The following is a 20,341-nucleotide window of genomic DNA, read 5'->3' as shown; positions in this document are numbered from 1 at the left end:
TCCGGTTGGTGAGTCATGCGGAGCATAAAGTGTGGGATCTTACGGTTACGGTGATCGGTTAGAACTCGAGATCCTTCCTTTTTTTGTTCCTGAACTGTCTGGGTTTGAATTTGAATTCTCTTCTCTTTGTGTTTTCTTTGGACTTTGTAGCTCATCTCGCTTATCTTTCTTCTAGATATGTTGGAGATGGTACCTATTGCAACCACCTGAAGCTTCCTTAACGTCCAAAATTAGATAACCGCAGACCTCGGATGGTTGCATCGAGCTGCTAATAAAGTGAGCGAACGAAACGCTGGCCACCATTTTACAATCAGTCCACCGTAATTAGCCTAATTTGGAGCAACCATTCTCGGATTCTCGGACCGTTGTGTCTCACAGAACAGCAGCTAGTGTTTTTGAGAGGCTAGTTAGTATATGGCGGACCAATTTAGCTAGCTCGTGGTGTCGGGTCTGAATTACATCATGGACGCCATGGACGGATTGATCCAATAAATCTTTCGTTTCAATTGGCACGGGAATCTGGTGAGACCTCCTCACCCCCGCCCCCACTAACTCTCCCGTGCGCATTCCATGGTCAGTCAGGCAGTCAGTCAGTAAGCCAACCGGCCAACCGGGGGGGGGGGGGGGGGGGGGGGGGAGTTCTGGGAAAATCGAACCGCAACACGCTGAGGCGCCAACGAGACCCACGTTAACCTACTTCTTCTAAGAGTTCTGAGCATTGCGTTGCGTTATTTAACCGAAATTCTTCCCTTCTTCCCTTCCCCCACAGCTGGAGGAGCTAAAGTCGAAGGAACGCAACATAGGCCAGCTGAAGAAGGAGCTGCAGCAGCAACAGCAACAAGCTGCATCGACGCCGGCTGTCGGAGCCGGTGGCGGATGTCGCAAGGAGAGAAAGGCTGCTAAAAATTCCGCTCAGCAATCGCACGAGGTGAGTGACTTCTGGTGACCGTTAACGATGGTCGCTGTTTGGCGCGTCAACGGCGTTGGTTGACACCGTCCCTTGGATCGTTGTCTTTTGTCTCGTCGTCTTCGGCGGCGGCGACGTCGACGTCGGCGGCGGTGAGATCTGCTCCAACGCACACCGGATTGCGATAGAGCATGAAATGCAGATCACGAAAGCCACGTTAGCCACCGAGCGTGCACGCGGTGTTTGGGCTGCACCGGGTTTTGGGCGAATTATGCGAAATGGCCATGGCATGGCCGGGGTATGATCTTCCTTTCGACTCCCACCGGGCACCGGCAGTTAATGTTGATGTCACGATTATTCCAGTCAAATGGTAAATCATTTCCTGTGTGCGTCCGGCAGTAGCTGACGTGGTCGAAATGGGTTGCATTAATCTTGCTCGCGACTCCTACTCCTGCACTCTGATGCTGTTGTACGATGGGCAGGCCCCGGGCCGGGTTTTTGTCACAAACGGGTAATACGCGTAACGGTATCGTGTCAGAATGTATTCGGCCTATTCGGATTGTGCTGGTGCGTTCAGATGCGTTCAAGTAATTGCGCAGAACATGTTCCCAGACATTGTGCGATGCGCTGGTGGTCAAGCGAGCGGATGCAGTGCAGAGTATGACAAATGAAGACATTCAAGTAGTCCCCGCTTTGTTACTCGTAACCTGTCTCTGCTTCTAATGCGGATCGAGATCTCTTTTTGTTCCCGGTGTGCCCTATGGACTGGACAATCATAGTCGATCATTATAGCAGTAAAGCGTTTGACTAATATTATACTCAGATTGAGTAATCCGGCAGCACATGCGACCCTCATTATGATCCACCACGACCATCAACTGGTAGGAACCTCGAGTGCGGTGCACGGGCGAGAGCATAACTCATGGTCGCTTTCTTTCCGATGCCATCAGCTCCATTTACTCAACATCCTTCGCACCGCCGCACCGACGACAAATTAGTTACAACATGATCCCCAACACATGGCAGTTCCCACCGTCGAGGTGGTCGATGAAGATATTGACCAAGGCGATCGTCTGACCGACCGGCGGATCGGCGATGTCGTGTGATCATCTGGTACATCCTACTACTAATCACCAATCAATAGGCAATCGCGCTGGAGGTCCGGGCACCCTATCGCCACCAAACTCCACTTAGCAATTGGTCACAGGCACGGCCCTCTCGGAGGCTCCCACTAATTGAGCGCCGATCGCTGACGCTGCGGTCCTATGCAACTTCCTTCCGGCGTGCCCATGGCTTTGCCACTCTCCCGAGGGCGGGGAGGAGGAGGAGGATGAGGTAACTCCATAGTATGTCGATCAATCCGACCGACCGATTGAACAAACCGATTGTGTTTAATCTCCGGTGAAATATGAAACCATCATCAATTGGTGCATCATGGTGTTTTTTTTCGGCAGGAGAGGGAAAGGGATGATCAGCTCCAGGGCAGGTGGCCGAGCATAAATGAAGTGGATTTCGTAAACGGTGCTCCAACCACCGCGTGCGCGAGTGTGTGTATGTCCAGGTCTGCCGATAGAGACGCCCGAAAACGCCGTCGCCACTGATTGGAACCTTTCGCAACACTTTCCTCCTACTTTCAGCGTAAAAGGTGGGGTAGATGTCTGTGTTTGTCGTGTGATCACGCCGTGTGCCGTACCTGGTTGGCAGCACGGTTGGTCACTTTCATCTTAGCCTGGCATAACGGCCGGCGAGTGGCCCTTAAGGGAAAGTGCATCCGATATTCTTCCCGGACCGGACCGTACTCAGCTGATAATCGACGGTTAGTGCTGACCATGCAGAAGCACCAAAAAAGGGGGTTTCACTTTCAGTACCGTGCCTATAGAGGCCCTTCTTGCTGGGACTGCTGCGTGCGACATTATGCTGCTCCATGGTGCTCCGTGGTGTATTTGTTGCTGATTGTCGATGGAGGTATGGTGGGCAGACGGGTGTCGAATTTTCTTTCTAAATCGCCCATTTTGTTTAAGTACGCGAAGCCCTTATTTTTCGGTTGGTATAATCAGTGCCGGGTAGTGCCGAGGATGGATACCCGTAGGGTGATGGTGATGACTGCTTTCTCCTATGTAGAGAGCGCTTGGCTATCATCGCGAAGGTTTACTTTTGGGGGGAGCGACGACAAACGGAATCCAAACTTAATGTGGATCGCGCTCGACTCGAAATGGACGACGGTAAACAAAATGAGTTGAGCGATTAGTGACCGGCCGGTGCGCGCGTTTCATTAGCTTTTGGTGGTACCGTTGATCTAGACCATTTGCTGGAGCTGGAGTTTGGGGCTCTAGTGGTGATGCAAAACACCTGGGATCCCCATTTGCCTGCGAAGTGTCACCGGGCAACCTGCTGGGACCGACGATGCTGGGAAGATTGGCAATTATCTGCGTCACTTTCCTTGTGGCGCCTTTCAAATGTGTGTCCGTCCGAGGAGAGAGGTGAGCTGTGAGGTTGTTGGGTTGCGATAGGCATTATACAGAGCTCTAGAGGGAGGGCTTAATGGCCGTCGGTGCTCATTTCATGATCGATGAGCGAACGGTAAGAAGAAGCATGCATGCTCGATCGCTAGAACACCGTCTAGTGTTTGTATTAGAAGACGGTTCATCTTCATCATTCGAGAGCGCTTCAAATCGAACGAAAGGAGCGCTCCTTTCGCTAAATTGTCTCGTCTCTGCATCCTGGCAAATGTCGAACCCCCCTTCTCCGCGTACTCACGATTAATGACGGTCGGTGGTCGGATGTCATCGACCGATGCGTTCGAAATCGAAATCGGAATTCGAAATGATATAATTTATCATCGAGTCCCGGATCGCGGATCGCGGATCGTGGATGCTTCTCTTTCTGCCGCCGACGACCGGTGCGCCTCGTGCGTGACCGGCAACAGTGAACAGCGGGCGAGGACTCTCCCTAGCGGCCGCAAGCTGACGCGCCATTCAATGGTTAGAGTGTCATCGAGTGTCTGGAGCAAGGGAGCACCCCGTTACTCCCGAGCAGACGCTGAACGCGTTTGTGAACTCAGCACACGATCCTCGCCGCTCCGGTCCGTGCAATTTATGGACCAGTTTTGCGATTAAATAATATTCTCGGGACTCTGCGCCATACGCTTGAACTCGTGGTGCACAGACTTGTAATGGACGATAGCGTGGTCCCAGGTCCCAAGACGCTCTGCGCAAACCAGCGCGTTTTCGGACGGATTCGATTGGCAAAGCTTTGGGAACCCCCCGCGGCCCCGGGCCCCGGGACGGCCGTTTCTGGGTGGCACAAAGCACCCAGGCAAGGTGGCATCATGTCATAAAACACACCGGCTGTGTGTGCGCGTGTGTGTGCATCGAGGTAAGAGCCATAAAAAAGTGAGTTTTTCTCCGGCGATTTTTTGTCCGCTTTTTGTTTTGCGCAGCACCCAGTTCCGTTGTTTCGCCGATCCGAGGCTTGCAGCAACACACGGCAACACGATGGTTGTGGGAAATGTGGGAAGAAAGCGAACGACTGCTTGACTGCTGCACAGTGTTTGTGCATCATGTGCTACAGCAGAGTCGATGTCTCTGACCAGCGTCCAGCAGTTGCAGCAGCAGCAGCAGCAGCAGCAGCGATTGAACGCAAACTAATTTGCATCGATCTCGATCTGTCGCAGCGAAACCACCGCGGGGGCCGGGAAGGGATTGCAGCGATCGCGCATAGTTTGCCAACATGCAGAGAAGTATGTGAAACTGTCAATGCAAGCATTACGCGTTACCGAGGCTCGTGCTCGCGAAGGCCAGTCCATGGTGTGCGCAATGGGAACGCGATCGTCATCATCGTCGTCGTCGGGCTTTGGTGGCGTAATCGATGGTACCGGCCAGAAGCGAAGGGGGGGAGACACGCTATGATTTAATCGTGAACCAATTCGCGCCAATAGAATAGCTTGCATCCGAGTGCGTTCCAGGTGAAGTGAGAGCGAGAGCGGTCGGGTGCGTGGTATTTTGTCAAACCGGCCGCATGTGCACCGGGGTGTACGCGCCATCGGTTTTCTCATCTCACCGAGATGCGTGTACCGTGTACCGCGGGTATTCCCATGCGCGGTTCTCGCGGTCACAGCGAAAGCTCGCAACGCGACCGACCGACAGCAGAAGAGATGCGTTATGTGTGTGAGGTTATGTGGACCCGACAGGTGGGCCAGGGCACTTTCTTTTTCTGGTTTCTGGGTTCAAGTCTGACTGCTGCATCAACGCCGCGATGTGTTGGATGCTACGGTACCCAGTGATGAGCTGTTATCCATCATTAAGGGATGCGCTTATCTGATGGCGACGTTATCTAATTGTATTGTTTTTGTGTTTGCGGAGGAGGCCGGTAAGTTCTTACCGATTGCTTCATCGCAGTGTTTTGTTTTGATAATCATTAGATGGTGATTAGATGTGGTTATGATAACCGGTATTTCGTTTGCGAAACTTTAAGTCTTTAAAGAGTGCAGCACAGAAGGTTAAACATTTTATCCTTTATTTATGCACCTATTTCATGGTTTACTTCAATCCTTCTGCAACTATCAGCATACCGGAAGCGATCTGTCCACTCATACCAGGCCAGGGCTACGAGATCCCGATATTCGATCATTTGTCACGCTCCATCCGGACACCTATCAGCCCCTCCTTATCCCTTGACTAGCCGTGGCACAGCACACCAACGATGCGATTATGCAGCATTGATTGATCGCGCGCAGGATACGCGGCGAATGGTGGTCGCGCGAAGGACGTGCAAAACTTGTCATATTTCGCTTCTCACTTATCTCGCTTAGCTGGGCATATAATCAGCTCATCGCACCATATCGTTTGCACTAGCCACGATCCAGAGAGAGAGGGGGTCACGATCCGAAACCTGCTTTTCCCCATTTCTTCTCCGACCACCGATCGTCGCGCAGTTAAATAAGGCCGGGCTTTGAAAATGGATTACATGCGTCGGTGTGTGGCCTGGAGTGGTACGTGCGAATGGGAATGGGAATGCGGGCGGGGGGTCTGAGGCTGCCATCGTTATCTACTCGAGAGGCGAACCAACATTCGCTATTATGATCGATTCCACTCTAGCCCCACAAAGGCGTCGGCCAAGGGATTAATTATTTTTCCATCATCGCGTCTTTCGCGATAAGCGATCGTTGAAACGATTATGACACCGCCGGGTTGGAGGCGGTGTAGGATATGCGTTAATGTTGTTGAAGTTACACGATGCTGTTGCTCTTAATAGCGTGCTTTTCCTTCGTCGCCAATTATTGTGTCGCGTATGGTTTTATGAGGCTTGTGGGGTAATGATCTAGTCTTAGATCCAAGAATGGTAAGATGATTGCGGAAAGAATGGCCTCTTGCTTTGGGATTTTCGTCTCTCATGCACACGAATTTCATTAGTCACAGCTGTGCGGGATAAGCTTACGTAATAATCACCGGGCTTAATTATATCAATTTACCGTTCGATGTTCTACAACAGAAATGAACCAGACGTTGGCGCCCCATTCGCCAATTCCCGAGAGATAATCAATTAACTTCAAGGGAAAAATGACGCTCCAATTGGCAAACGATGACATCGCGGCAACCGGTAAACGGTTTACACACCGAGAACAACGTTATGCTGCCTCAATGGTGGGTGCAAAACCCCAAAGAATGCATTGGCACAGAACGCGGTTCGCCGGTTTCGTTAAAACGTTCTCACGCACGCGGATAGGTTCTCTCGGCGGTGCATGAGAGAATGCGTTTTTATGCTTTCGCGTTTGCTGCGCGGCGAAAACGTTCTCATTGAAAGCTTCTATCCCGAGAGGTTTTAATATTCACCTGCCCAGCTCACCGGCAGCGTATACGGACTGAATGCAAATGAACTCGAAAGGTGAGGGAAAGGTAATGAATGAAGCAACAGCATTGCACACGCACCGTAGCATTGCTGTATTAGGTAGAAGCGGCTAATTGTTTTAATTTTCCATCGCACCCTTCAAGAACTAGATCGAGTTTTTCGCCATTAAACTTGATCACATGGCGGAGCGTGTGGCGATCGCGATCCTTGCTCGGTGCATCGCTGCACCTTCGTCGAGCATTATGTACTTTTATGCTTTCTCTCTCTCACGGCGTCTGGGTGGTTCTCTTTCTCTATCTCTCTGCTTAAATCCTTTTCTCATCGCTCGGCCATTGCGTGAGCGGTCGCTCTCGACGCCGAACAAACAAACAACGCAAGAAAAGAGAGAGAGAGAGCTTAAAACACGCGGACCAGCATACTCCAGCGTATTGTTTTCTCTCCGGACGGTCTCTCTCAGCACACGACGCGATCGAACGCCAACCTGCCGTGGCGCTGGTGCAGGTTGGTTGTTTGCTTGGCATGAAAGGGTTATGGCCGCTGGTATCCATCTCTCGGGCCTCATCTCTCGCGCTTAGTTTGAAGGGGATCGCGATCGTGGACGGACCGGTGCACTGTCTAGGGATCGTTTGGCCGCTAAAAAAGCTTTGCTGAAGGTGTTTTCGGGTGTTTAGACGTTTGATGTGTTTGGTGCGTTGTATTTCCTATCAATCTCCATCCTTACAATTGTCGTCTAAAGCAGTGAAGGACGTACTGGTGCGAATAACAGTGACCACAGTTCGATGGTATAGCTTAGGCTGGAAAGCTTCAGTCCTCGGTACGAATCCTTTTCGGTGGCTTACGTGCTATGCGGACGGCGTCGTAACAATCAACGCCACGCACCAAGTGTAGGCTGCTCTATAAGGCGCAACAAAGTGGAAGCCAAACTATCGCCTGCCCCCCGGTGTGTAAATGCAGGGCCCCGGACCACGGAAGTGACCGCACACACGTTCGTTCGTTCGTTCCTTCGTTCGTACACACGTTTTCCTCGATGGTGACGCTACAACCGATTGGCATGCGCATTAATAATGCATATGCGGCCAGTGGGGCCAGTGAAGCTTGACATGTTGCTGCCGTTGCCGCTGTCACCACCGCCGCCCAGTCGGAGAAATTGCACATTGATGAGCGTACGACGGTGGTGCGAAAAATAAGAGAAAGAGAATTTGTTGGTTTTTTTTGGGTGAACAAGAAGAAGAAGAAGAAGAAGAAGAAGCAAGGAGCGAAGAAATTGTAAAACCATTTTACTGCCGCCCCAAACGAAATAAAAAAAAACCCGAGGATCCTCTGTTAGGGGTGTGTCCGCCCGTGTCTTTGTGTGTGTTTGTGCCAAGGTGCGTGTGTGTGTCTCTCTTTTTTGCGAGTTTGCAAATGTCCTCCGTGTGCGGAAGTGCCTACAAAGAAGAAGATAAGTGAATACCTACGCGGTCTGAGTTCGTTACGAGCTCTGGTCTGGTTACTTGGATCTTCAGAGTGACGGCGCTGGTGAGGTGAAAAGGCAGGACGAAACAGGTGTTCCGTCGGTCGGTCGCAGCAGGCGGCACAAAACGTGGGGCCTGGAATCGTGGGAACCCCTTCCTCCGATCGTCATAATTCGTCAGAACGAACCGGAGAGCAAAACAGAGAGCAGACGCTAAAGTGTCAAGAGGTGCTGGAGACGGAATTCCGATAGAAACCAACAAACAAAAAAACATCTCGTATCTCACCCCCGGTTAACCCCCTCCCCCGGGAGTGTCGTGGCGCACGCCAGGTGCTGCGAAAGGGTACCGCATTCGTTTAATTAATTGAATTAATGCCCAATTCCGTGACAGCCAGTGTGACAGCCAGTGTTGTGTACCGGGCAAGTGGGAGCATGAAATTCGTCGAAAGCGGTCCGCAGGGTTAGTGACAGTGTCACGCAGGGCATAAGCCATTGCCAGCATTGGGGCATTGTGGAACAAGCGACACAAGGGGAGAAACAACAACAACAACAACAACAACAAGCAGCTGCAGCAAAACAGCAACATTTCCTCAAGCCTCGAGTAACGAAAGGTAATAAAAGGTTGACCACCGCAAGTGCGTGGCGAGTTGAGGGTGTACTGAGGGAACGAACACGACCGCGCGACAAGAAGGAAGAAAGAAAACAATAACAAACACCCACGCAAAGCGAGAAACACGAGCATGAGGTGGTTAACTTCGGTGATGATATTAGCTTTTTAGCAAAACGGAACCAACCAACGAGCCATTGCGAGTTGTGTCTCTCTACCGGAGGAGGAGGAAAAGCCTAGTTGTGGCTCAAACTGGATATGAGACACATACACACACACATACATATATGGTGTACCATACAGTAAACTGCAATTGGATCCGCACCGCGCACTCGAGCCTGGGGCACCCCAAATGGTGGCAATTTCCTTGCCGTTGCCACTGCTGCTGCCTGTGCTGCTGCTCCTTCAATGCTTCACCGAGCACCAACCAAGTCAACGATGCACGTGCTGGTGGTGGACTCCGTGCACGAGATGTGCAAGGTTGATGGGAGGCCCGGGGGTGCAAGAAATGAGCAGGCCATGCTTTCAACGCATGGCCAGCGCTACCTACACCGCGGGCACCCTCGGTCGCCATGGTGAGTGTAGTGGCCTGCTCTTGAAGTGGCCGCTAGTGGCGACCAAGCGGCCAGCGGTGGTGCGCCTTACGCGGCGTTTCCTTCAAAGTCGCATTTCTCGGTTCTGTCGGGTACGGTCGCGGTCGCAGTCGCAGGTTGCGGATGCGGGAAGGCGGCAAGAAGTACATTTCCGACAAGGTTTTCGACTCGCCGCAAGAGCAGCGGATTCGGATTCGGAGCATGATGATGGCCGTGCGCGCGACGCGGCGTCCGACGTCCGAAATTGGAGCTTCTTTCGCGTGCGATCGCGATCTCGCTCTTGCTCTGGCACGATTTCGATTTCGCTTCGATCCCCGGTGGCCACCGTGGAGGTTTAAGGCTCTAAGATCACGTGGGATCATCTTTTGTGTGTGCGTAACGTCAGAATCTGTTTTTTTTTTGGTAGCGTCAATCTTCGAGTTTGGCTTGAGCAAATCAAGCAAACTTTGTGATGGAGGTGCATTGTGTTTAAAAATGGCGAAAAAAAGCGAAGAAATCTGATTGCAACCACCGGCGATCAGTCGAACGCCGAACGCGATCATCATTCCGAACGCGATCATCATTCCGAACGCGCAGTTCCATCGTTTCTCGATGGCTCCTCGGATACGGTTGACTATTTATGGTTTGCTTCATCCCCCTTGTTTTCCACCCTCTGATTATTGTTTTTTTTTTAACGTTTTGGAAAGTGTTTTACGTTACGTTACACCGGTGTTAACCGGGTGTAAGCGATCGGTCGGCCGGGTCGGTCGGTTAGCGATCGGTCGGTCGGGGGGGTGCGGTCAGTTGGAGTTGTTGGATAAGTTTGATGGCGATATCCTCCGATGGTCAATGTAATGGTGGCCCCTCGTGCCGCGCCAGCGTCCTAACGAGCGTTCGCAGCCATCGCTGGCAAAACTTCCGCCAAACTGGTGCCTCGCTTGATGATAGAGTCCACCCTTCACCTCCACTGGCACGTAGCAGCAGCGACAGCAGCATAATGTTTTTGGTGCGCCAGCGCCACTAGCCTGAGCCGTTGTTTTAATGGTCTCTCGGTAGCCTCACACCATCAGCAGCAGCACGAGCATCGGCAGGTCATCAGCAGCAGCAGCAACAGCAGCAGCAGCACCAGCAGCAGCAGGTTGGTCCCAGGGAATGGTGGTCGATTGCACCGGTTCGGCCAACTCTCTGCGTCTCACCAAACCGCACCCAACTCGCACGCTCGTTCGCCCGATCGGCTGCTAGTGACTGGTTTTCCAACCTGACCACCTCACCCGTTCCTCTTTCCGTTCCACACGAACCTGGAGGGGGCGGGGGGAGGGGGGAAGGGTGGATGAAAACGGGGAGGCGAATTCTTTCGAGCGTGTCAAAAATATGTATTCGCAAATCGCATCGCATCGCATCGCATCGATCGGTCGGTCGGTCCGAGCGAGAGAAAGTTTCTCTTTTCATTTGGCACCAGGCACCAAGGCGCACACACACACACACACACACGGGCCGAGAAACGACACAACATAGGTCCAACTGGCTGACTGGCCAAGGAGCAACTATTATTGGGCTGCTGTGTCCACTGGTGGTGCGGTGTGGTGGCCCCTGGCTCAAAAAGGATGAGGAAGCAAAGCAACGGGGCAAAACAAAAACCAGCTTCCGCTGGCTCCGTGGCTGGTTGGCTTGTCCCACGATCACCTACACCGCATGCATCGCCATCGTGTGGTCCTCTCTTGTGCTTCGACGAGTTTTGTTTTGCACCAAACGAAACATATTCCGTTCCGCGTTTCGTCCCCCTGCTCGCCGTTGTCGTCGTCGCCTGAGCCATTAAGACACGGACGCGGCACGGCTTCGATTTGCTTTTCTTCCTTCTTTGGTCTGGCGGAGCAGGGCCAATGTCGTGATGATGTCGGTAAGGACTTGTGTGTGTGTTGGGCAAACCGAGCTAGCCAGCTGGCCGCAGTAGTTGGCTTTTGGCGAGCGAAATTAAGAGCAATAGAAATCACGAAAGCGCAAACGCGCGAACGGGAACGCGGTACGAAAGGGCCACGACAGTACCGTTCGATTGCCGTTGGCGGCTGGCCGCCAAAAAGGAGCGGCCCGCGAGTCCGAATCGATTCATTTGTTCGCTTGGAGGAGGAGGAGGAGGAGTTTTTGTTGTTGTGAGGTTTTTGTATTTAGAAAATGGAAAATGAATTGGAATTGAAGCCGCTCGCTTGCTCCGATTATTCCAACATCAAGAACAAGAGACATCAACGATGGTATAAGAAAGGAACGGATGCAATCTGTTTCTTGGGGGAGCTTAGGCGACGACTGGACCACCAACAGTGTCCCCTCCGGGACGGGACGGGTTGGGTTTTTGAATGAATGAAACGACGACGCTCAATGAATGCCCCCCCTTACTCCAACCCTTCCTTCTATGATGGCAATCGTAGGAAATCGTTTCGCCTCGAGCGCCGTAGAACATGTTATTATTAGATCGCGTAGAGGTCAAGGGATGATGATGGTCGGGGTTTTTTTTTTGGGAGAGGAGGAGGAAAAAGGGGCACTACCAGCAGTCGGCTCGTGCGGATGTCGAGGAAGAAGAGGGCACATAAATCATTAACCCTGAAATTTCACCGCTCGTGCGCGCCGCGTTCGTCGAAGACGAGGACTTTATACCTTCTCTCGGTGTGCCGAGGAGGGTGGCCGCCGAGGGGGAAGGGGAGTCGCGGTTGTTTCCATCCGTGTACAGCATCCTCCATTATCCATCGCTCACGATGGCCAGCGATGGTGATGATGCTCAGTGGTGGCCATCAGCGAGGTTGAGGTTTCGGGGCCTGACGACGGAGCTGCTCTTGCTGCTGGTGTCTGTGATGCCAGAACTGCAGCCCGCCCGGCCAGAAACCGGTTCTGACCCCGTCGTTTTCGTTCGTTCGTTCGTCCGTTCGTCCACTCGTTCGTTGGTGGTTGAATCGAAAGCGAAAATTTTTCCAAAAAGCAACACGTTGTGTGCGCTCGATGCACTCTGCGATGATTCGGCTTGCTTTCGGTACGAGCGTCGTCGAGTGCTACGATCATTTGCTCGCCATCAATCACAGCTCGCGTAGTGCTGCGTCGTACCATGAATGCGGTACGCGTGTTCCGGACAATCCAGTGGCCTGTGCTCGGCGATGGAGTGGAGTGGTGGGCAGTGCTTGACGAAAAACGTGCCTTGAGGTAGCGAGTACCACTCCATGCGCCATTTCTCTGCAGCAGCAGCAGCAGCAGCCGTCGAGTGCACTTGAAACGTGAAGCACGTGAACCTGATGCTGGTGTCCACTGCCCGTAGTGCCATTCGCCGCGGCCATTTTCCGTTGCACTTCGCGCGCGCACCCGAGCCCATGCGTGCGGTTAATGTGGTTGGACGATTCCGTGTCCGATTTGTGGTGACCGGTGAGGGGGGTGGTCTACGAGCCTACGAGTGTGCGAGTTCCTTTGGCGACAAAAACCGTCGAAGCATGAGTTGCTTTTGCTTGTTTATTTTTATTTTTTTCCTTTCGAGCGCTGCAGCGAATGACCGAACTGAACGACCCTAACGAACCCGTCCCGTGCAGCTAGCTTGCTGGTGCTGGTGTGCGACCTTTTTGAGCCTGGCGACCGCGGTCCGGCTGATGCATTGCTTTTGGGTGGTTAATCTGTTTGACCGTCAGCCATCATTAAAACGTAAAGTGGTAATGCATGTTCGTAAATTAAATGCAATTAAAGAGGGACTGTTTTTTTTTACTTCTTTTTCAAATATGCTACAACATTTCAATGCGAACACAATCTTTCAATAGGGTTTATGTATGCGATTCATGTTAATAGTGCAGCCGAAGGAAAGAAATCCTGCAATTTTCGTGATCGAAAAAAGGAGCTTTCGGTTGCGCTTGATCTCCATATGGAATTGGTGCGTCGTATTTAAATCAAAGTTCGATGACTTTCTAGCTGCTTATAATAAACAACTACAATTTCCGGTCCAAATTAATGTAATGCTCGTGTAAATGATTTTCGATTACCGCCGGGCTCACGAACGACCTACGAACGAAAGAAGAAGAAGCTCAAATCAATCAGCGTGACTTCGAGAACCACGAGCAAACATCGTGCGGAAGACATTTCAACGCCTCTTTCCAATCGAGGCGGCTCCGGTTCTGTTCTGCATGCCAAGGGGGAAAATAGTATTCACTGGCTGGTGGTGGCCAAATTTCGGAAAATTATCTGTCCTCCACCCAAAACGGTACCCAATCATTAGGCACGGTCACGGTTTACATCCGCTCGATCAGAACGATCGCCGTGGAACGCCCTATTCTAGACCTGAACATGAAACGGAACGAATCAAATGGCGGGTTCTAGCTGCGGTTCATTAAATTTGCTGATGAGGTTGCGGAGACTCTCACAATGTGAGTCTGTCGGGATGTTGGACACTTTTTTTTTGGCAACAGACACTGCCGAATGCTAGCTACTGAGGCTGGAGTATCAATTACCGGGCGAGGCAAGCAATCATTTGCTCCAGTTTTGGTGCTGGATTGAAATTATGGAGCATGAGTTCCACTTTATGTTGCTACGCGACGCGATAACATGATGATGATCAAATTTACTTATTTGGTTTCCCGCTTTTTTTTTTGCACTCTTTCCATTCCAGGTAAGTGACGCACCGGGGCGCCGGATATCTCGACCGAAATGTCATAATTATTGATCGAAGGAGGCGGTTTCGGTTGCGGTGCGAACTATCGCCAAGGCACGGACACGAACAGCGGGCACGGTTTGTCTAGTCAGCCGATGACATAACCTATAATTTGTTAAATAACACCCAAAAGACGACCCCTTTCCACCATTTTCCCCAATCTAGTAAGCCGCGTGAGCCAGCACAATATGTCGTCGTCACACACTCGGTCGCGATGACGTCGCGGAACAACGCGGTATTGGTCTTAATTAAGCTGTCTTCCTTTGGTAATCCGCCATTTCCCTCTGCCAGCGATCGATCGAGTGACCAGCAGTGCTGTGTGTGTGTGTGTGTGTGTGTGTGTCAATATGACATGCGGCGCGCGGAATCGATTTTATTTTTCGCGAAAAATTTGCGCTGTATTACCATGAGCGCGCGTGTGTGTGTGTATGCGTTTTGCGTCAAATGAAGCTATCGATCGCGGCCATTTGGGTAGTAGCAGCGGGCGATTTGGCTACCGATCATGTGTGACCGGTGGGAAATTGGACATTCCCTTCTCCTCCTCTCCCTCTAGTCCAGTAGCGATTATTGGCGAGCGCATTTTATGTCCGTTCGATCCGCGCGACGAAAATCAAATCCGAACTGCTGCTGCTGCTGCTGCTGCCGCTGATGCTGTTGTCGATCGAGTGATCATAAAAGCTCGTAAACGTCACACCCCTCTCCGTAGTAGCGAGTTACGTTACTGCTGGTGATGGTATTGGCCGGGAGCGAGGTATTATTTACATGACATCACCTGGCACCTGGCCGGCCGTGTGTGAGCTGATGTGACTCATGCGATCACTCAATTGTTTGGCTGAATTCCACTCCCGTGCGTCGTCATCTGGTGGCGACTCCAGGGAATCTGATCTTCTGTCGTTTGACCACCATCACCTATGGTTGGCTCATTATTATTGATGACAGGATCATTTATGAGTCGCACGCTAGTGGTGCTGTATGATCTCAGATCTCCCCCGAGGTTGCGTTTCGTACAATTTGGGGTGGCAGGTATTGGAACCTTTGAACCGACTGTATATGTGTCTGTGTGTGTGTATATGTGTTTGTTTGACGAGTAACGGTACTCGAGCTATTTCTTTTCACAAAAAACCGAGTCCCCTTTTCAGCTCTTTCATCAATTGGATCCCGTTTTCTGGTGCTTTATTTGCGTTTGCCGGACAGCATCCCCGGCATCGCCAGTTCCGAATCTCCTTCTCCCTGGCAAGGTTCGCATCACGCAAACGCTCTGGACGCGGGCTACTTGATGGCGTACGCGTGACTGATGGATTACGTGTTATGCGGCTTATGCGGTGGTGGTACCGAGGCGATGATTCTACTATCCACTTTGACACATTAAAGCGAACGCTTTAACGCTCCCAAGCTTCTTAGATTCTAACTCCGCTGATCACGGTGTGAACTCCCAAAAACACAAGCACACAGACACACACAGACACACCCAGGCACAAAGAGGCCGCTTCGAAGGAGATCCCTCTTCCGGCATTAGGTAATGTTTTCGATTGTTTTTCCCGTGATTTTGTTTCCCGAGAAACTTCACTCCCAGCCGATCGGCCGGTCACCAGCAGCAGCAGCAGCACCACCACAAAAGTGCACATTCACACCGAGCCGCTAAAATAGCAAAACAATACGATCCGCTAAATGTCACCTTCCTTCTGGCTGGCACCCAACCCGTCCCTACCCCACCCCGGAAACCATCAACCTCTGGTCTGGCCATTGGATAAAGTGTCACTGTGACGCGACGCGGGATGACTTGGCGCGGAGAATGGCGTTCGGTTTCACCCAGCGCACCTCATCGACGGACGTCCCGGAAGATCACTTTTAGTTAAATCCACCTTTTAACCACTTAGTCCCACCGTGGTGGACAAGGTGTGAGTGTTTGTTTTATTTGAAGGGATTCCGCTTTGCGCTCTCTTCATTCGAGCTCCGCGCATCCGCTCGTTCGCTCTGGCGGAAGGGGCTTGATAACGATGGCGATCGATGGCTGGTGTGAAAACAAATGGAAATCAATTACCCGTTCGTTCGTTCGTTTTTTTCACCGAACCATGGAACGAATGCTGGAATAGGAAAGATGAAACGATCGATCACTCTCCCACCTTTCGAGCTGGCCAGGGAACGCGTCGGTTTTTGGTGCGCGAAGGAAAGGTCAATTCTGGGGTGCGTATCACGCAGTCAGGTGGAAGCGTCGAGCTTCTGAGCGTTGAGAAGCGTTTGATTTGTTTGGAGCTGGTTAAAAGGTCTCGCTTCAGTTCACTTTCCATATTTCATCCCCTCGTAGAAGCAGCGTTTTCCTCTTTTTCCGGCACTTCGTGAGAGATCAACTACTCCGCTGGTCCTGGAGGGGGGGGGCTCCCTTCCGCCGAAAGCAGATAAGATTGATTTTCCAGCTTCCTTCCAGCTTGCTCTCGCCTTATCTCTCTTTCTTTCTATCGAGTAGCGATCAGTCTTTTGATGCGTGAGCTGAGAACTCATGGTAGAGTAGTGCGGGAATGAGTCTTTAGCACATTTACCTTCACTTTCCCATGGTGCGTTGCGTTGCTTCCTGTCGATACCCCCTTCGTAATTCGAAACCAATCGTCTCGCACTCTTCGTGCCTCACGGGCGATCGGAGGATTTGATTGCAGCCGATGCCCTGCCCAGAGAACCGGTTGCAATCGAACCGTCGTCGTCGTCGTCGTCGTGGTCGTCGTCGTTCTGGGTCGTTCCTGTTCTCGATTCCGAACGGTGGTGAAGCAGGATGCGGTATCGGTATTGTTTCCTTTTCCATGTTTTGTGGTGATGCAGCACATGTTCTTCGGGGAACCCTCTCTTCAACATACCTCGATCCCACGGGAAGTGATGGTGGCCGGATGTGAAGTGCAGGACACCAGCAACGCCCCTCGCGCTTATGCTAATCGGGTATGCTCGCTATAGATGCCTGCCGGCGGCAATCGTACCAATCGGATGTTGAAAACCGTTCATCGACGCGATCGACATCGAGTTATCGATCGATAGATCGTGTGCGTTGCATCGTTTCTCTCTCTCTCGGTTGCTTTTCCGGTTGCTGTTAGTAGGTAGATGCTATTATTTATTCGTATTTCGCGCCAATCAGCGTGCTAACGGTCCGGACGACCAATCGGTCTGATAGAAACGCATCGTAGCCGGTATGTTGTTGACTTACTTGGCGCAAAGTAGTGTCATTTTTTGCACGACTGATGAGCGTTGAGCGTTGAGAGCGATGTCATAATTGATGACATCCTTCCGATTGGCACGGTCATCGGTAGCACCAATACCGGACGTAACGTTCATCACGCTCATTACGCACACGCCGACCAAAGTGTGCGGCAACAACCGAGCAGCTGCACTGGAATTGATCGGCATTTTAGCACAGTTTGCGATCGCCGGTGGTAGCATTGCCGTGGATCGTGGACCCCAGCGAACCTGCCTCCCCCCTAACTGTCATTAAGTGCCGTGGTCCCGGTCCCTGGGATCCGGAAGGGAGAGATCCAGGAGAGAATAAAAAATACTAAAGGGGCTAACCGGTAATTGCCGACGAGGCAGCTGCATCAGATGTGTATCGATCAACCTGCCGCATGAAACCGTGGCCTTGGTAGTCGGTTGGGCGATGACGACGAGGGTTAGTAGGGCCAGAGGCTTTTTGCATCATCGCAATGGCCGCATCGTAAGAATTCGCTCGTTCTCTCGGAACGAAAAGGTGCTCGTCAAAGGTGGACAACGGATGGACAAACGGCCAGCGCCCAGTCCAGTCAGCCACTTTGTATGCGTGCACCGAATGCGACCGAGACCCATGACATTGCTGGAAGTTCCCTCCTCCCCCTCCAACTTTCAATCCTCTTCACCTCAAACCCTCCTCCTGTGCATCGTTGACAGATGAGCGACGACAACCGTTTTCACTTCTCCAACGCGATTGCGTTTGATGCAATCTCCGGTAAAGCGAGCCGTAGGTAAACGAAAGTGAGCTGCGGTCTGCTCAGGGAGGCGACAGGCCATGCACCGATGGCCAAGTAGGTAACGCGGTATGCGAAAGTGACACTTGCCCGAAGACAGTACCGGCTACCGGGAATACCGGGTGTACGAGAGCGCGCGCGCGCGCCCGTGCATTCGTGACCAGCCGGTAGCCCTGCCGAGGTGCCACCGACACCGAAAAGTGTCCCCGGGTACGACCTGCGGCAGCACTTGAGTTGCGCCTCAGCAGCCGCGTAGTCCCAAGATGCCGTTTATTTATGCATTCCATTAGACGGCCCGGCGGTGGAAGGAAGGTTTCTCTCTTTTCTCGTGGGACAACAGAAGTGTGTTTAGTGGGAGGAAGGGGGAAGGGAGGAAGACACACCGATGAGCACTGGCTGAGCAACGATGCTGCGCTTGGCATGTGATTCAAGAGGTTGGTGCGGTTTGAATGAGGAATTCCCTGGAGGTGTTTAAGGAAAGAGGAAAAACTTTCTTCAACCCATGTCTAGTCCAAGGTGTGCGAGTGCGTCTTTTCGGCTACAAACTACCTCACTTGTCGTAGCAAAAGGGGGGACTTTGGAGGCAATGGCCATCGGTGGGCTCCGCATTGACCGCTTAACTCATTGTCAGCTGCGCATACAAGCTCGATGCGCGTTTCAGCAGCAGCAGCAGCAGCAGCAGCAAGCGAACGCCACTTTGACATCAATGAAGGTTCATTAGACTGCAAAAGGAGAGGGCTAGGCTGTTGGTGGGACAGTGGAATGATGATCACAGCTGTTTCCGTGGATGACATTTGAAAGGGAATGCTACATTATTGGGAGATCGGTGTTCGAAGACGCTTTTGTTGAATGTAAACTGTGTAGAGAGGTTCGCCTTTTCGGGAAGGAAGCCATGTTTCGACTTGGGAATACCAATTGGAGACAGTGTTTGGTGGAATTGCTGTTTGCTTCCCGCGGTTCATTCCACAGCGTCAGTTCCAGTGCATAGGGACTTACAGCAAGGCAGCAAGGTGGACAAATACGGCGTCTGTTGATCTAATTCCTTCGTCAAACAATCGTGTTAAGAAGTGTCACCGCATCCAATACACACACACACCTCTAAACGTTGACCGTCGGTTGTTAATCGTCGTCGTCTACAAACTATATTCTCACACCCGGGCCCGGACCGTTGTGGTCCGGTCCGATCGGACTTCCTGTGACCAATTATCCTAACGAGCCCGTCCCGATCGCTTATCGTCGCCTAAGTCGCCGCCGAAGATATTCTCCTCATTCGCTTTTTGGAGAAACTAATTTATCGACCCGAGGTCCATTTGGTAGCGACCGTTTAAGCGGCCAACGGGGCAGCACTCTGACGGAACTATTAGCGCGCCACGCTCTGTGTGTGTGTCGGTTAACTCTCCATTAGGACCATTCAACGGGTCACACTCGGGGTCCGGCTAAATAGTAGAAGCGAAAGAAGGAGTAGCGGATCAAATAACAGTTGCCTCCTGGAACGCTCATTGGCCGGCCAAGGGACGCTCGAGCTGGTGTCGGAAAAGCGGTCTTCGATAAAAGATCGTCCCTGATCGTTGACGACGTTGTCGTCGTCGTCGTCGTCGTCATAGCGTAGCGTATTCATCATTAATCATGCGGGCATCATGGCACCTCACGTGGGACAATCGGATCTGGAAGGTGATTGGAAAGTGTTTAGTCCGGTGGTCCGGTGCGCTGATTGATCGGTGAAATGTGATCACGATCGTGCGCCCGATCAGGTGGCGCGGTGAGACCTCACCCTTTTCTGGGAGGCCGGGAACAAAGTTTGCCAAAATGGAATCGAGCTGAGATTGAGGGTTAGGTCCTGGAGTGACGCCGAGTGTGTACTTTGTGTGGGAATGAAGTGATCTTCCGTACACTTCGTACACGTACACAACCTCGATCTTCAATTACTCATAGATCACACTCGCACTCTATAGCGAGTTCCAGAGAGAGTGTGCCAGGACAGGACAACAGTAAGGGCTCTTAAAGGCCAGATCCCGGCCAGATGCGCAGCCCTGTACGGTCCAACCAGGCATCCAATTCCTGGGAACGGTGTACCGCATCTCGCCAAGTGCCCATCGTCGGGGAAGTTGGGAAAGTTGCACCGGAAATGCCAACCTGTGGCTTCAATGGTAAGCGATGGCTATGGTTGCCGCATCCACAGTGGCGCACAAGCGTACGAACGAACGAAAGCCATAATTCATGCTGGTCCTTTTGACCTTCCTCGGTACACCTTCGCCATCAGCGAGCGGCGATGGATGCATTGTAGATGGCCAAGTGGCCGTATGGTTGATGTTGGA

General features: G+C 52.0%; 1 protein-coding gene across 2 annotated transcripts in view; it reads left to right on the top strand.

Moving 5' to 3' along the window:
- LOC125950636 (myosin-10) overlaps positions 1-20,341 on the top strand; it is an 81,355-nt gene that overhangs the window by 11,633 nt on the left and 49,381 nt on the right. For both annotated transcript variants that reach the window (XR_007468735.1, XM_049678804.1), the window contains exon 5: positions 770-928. Coding sequence is in view for 1 of the 2 variants with exons in the window: in XM_049678804.1 (XP_049534761.1) it covers positions 770-928 (159 nt within the window). In the remaining variant the exon portion in view is untranslated. The remainder of the gene's footprint in view (positions 1-769; positions 929-20,341) is intronic.

The sequence above is a fragment of the Anopheles darlingi genome, chromosome 2 (genome assembly GCF_943734745.1).
Source record: "Anopheles darlingi chromosome 2, idAnoDarlMG_H_01, whole genome shotgun sequence".
Lineage (NCBI taxonomy): Eukaryota > Metazoa > Arthropoda > Insecta > Diptera > Culicidae > Anopheles > Anopheles darlingi.
Note: the sequence above shows the minus strand (reverse complement) of the source record. Positions and strands in the feature narration are given on the sequence as shown.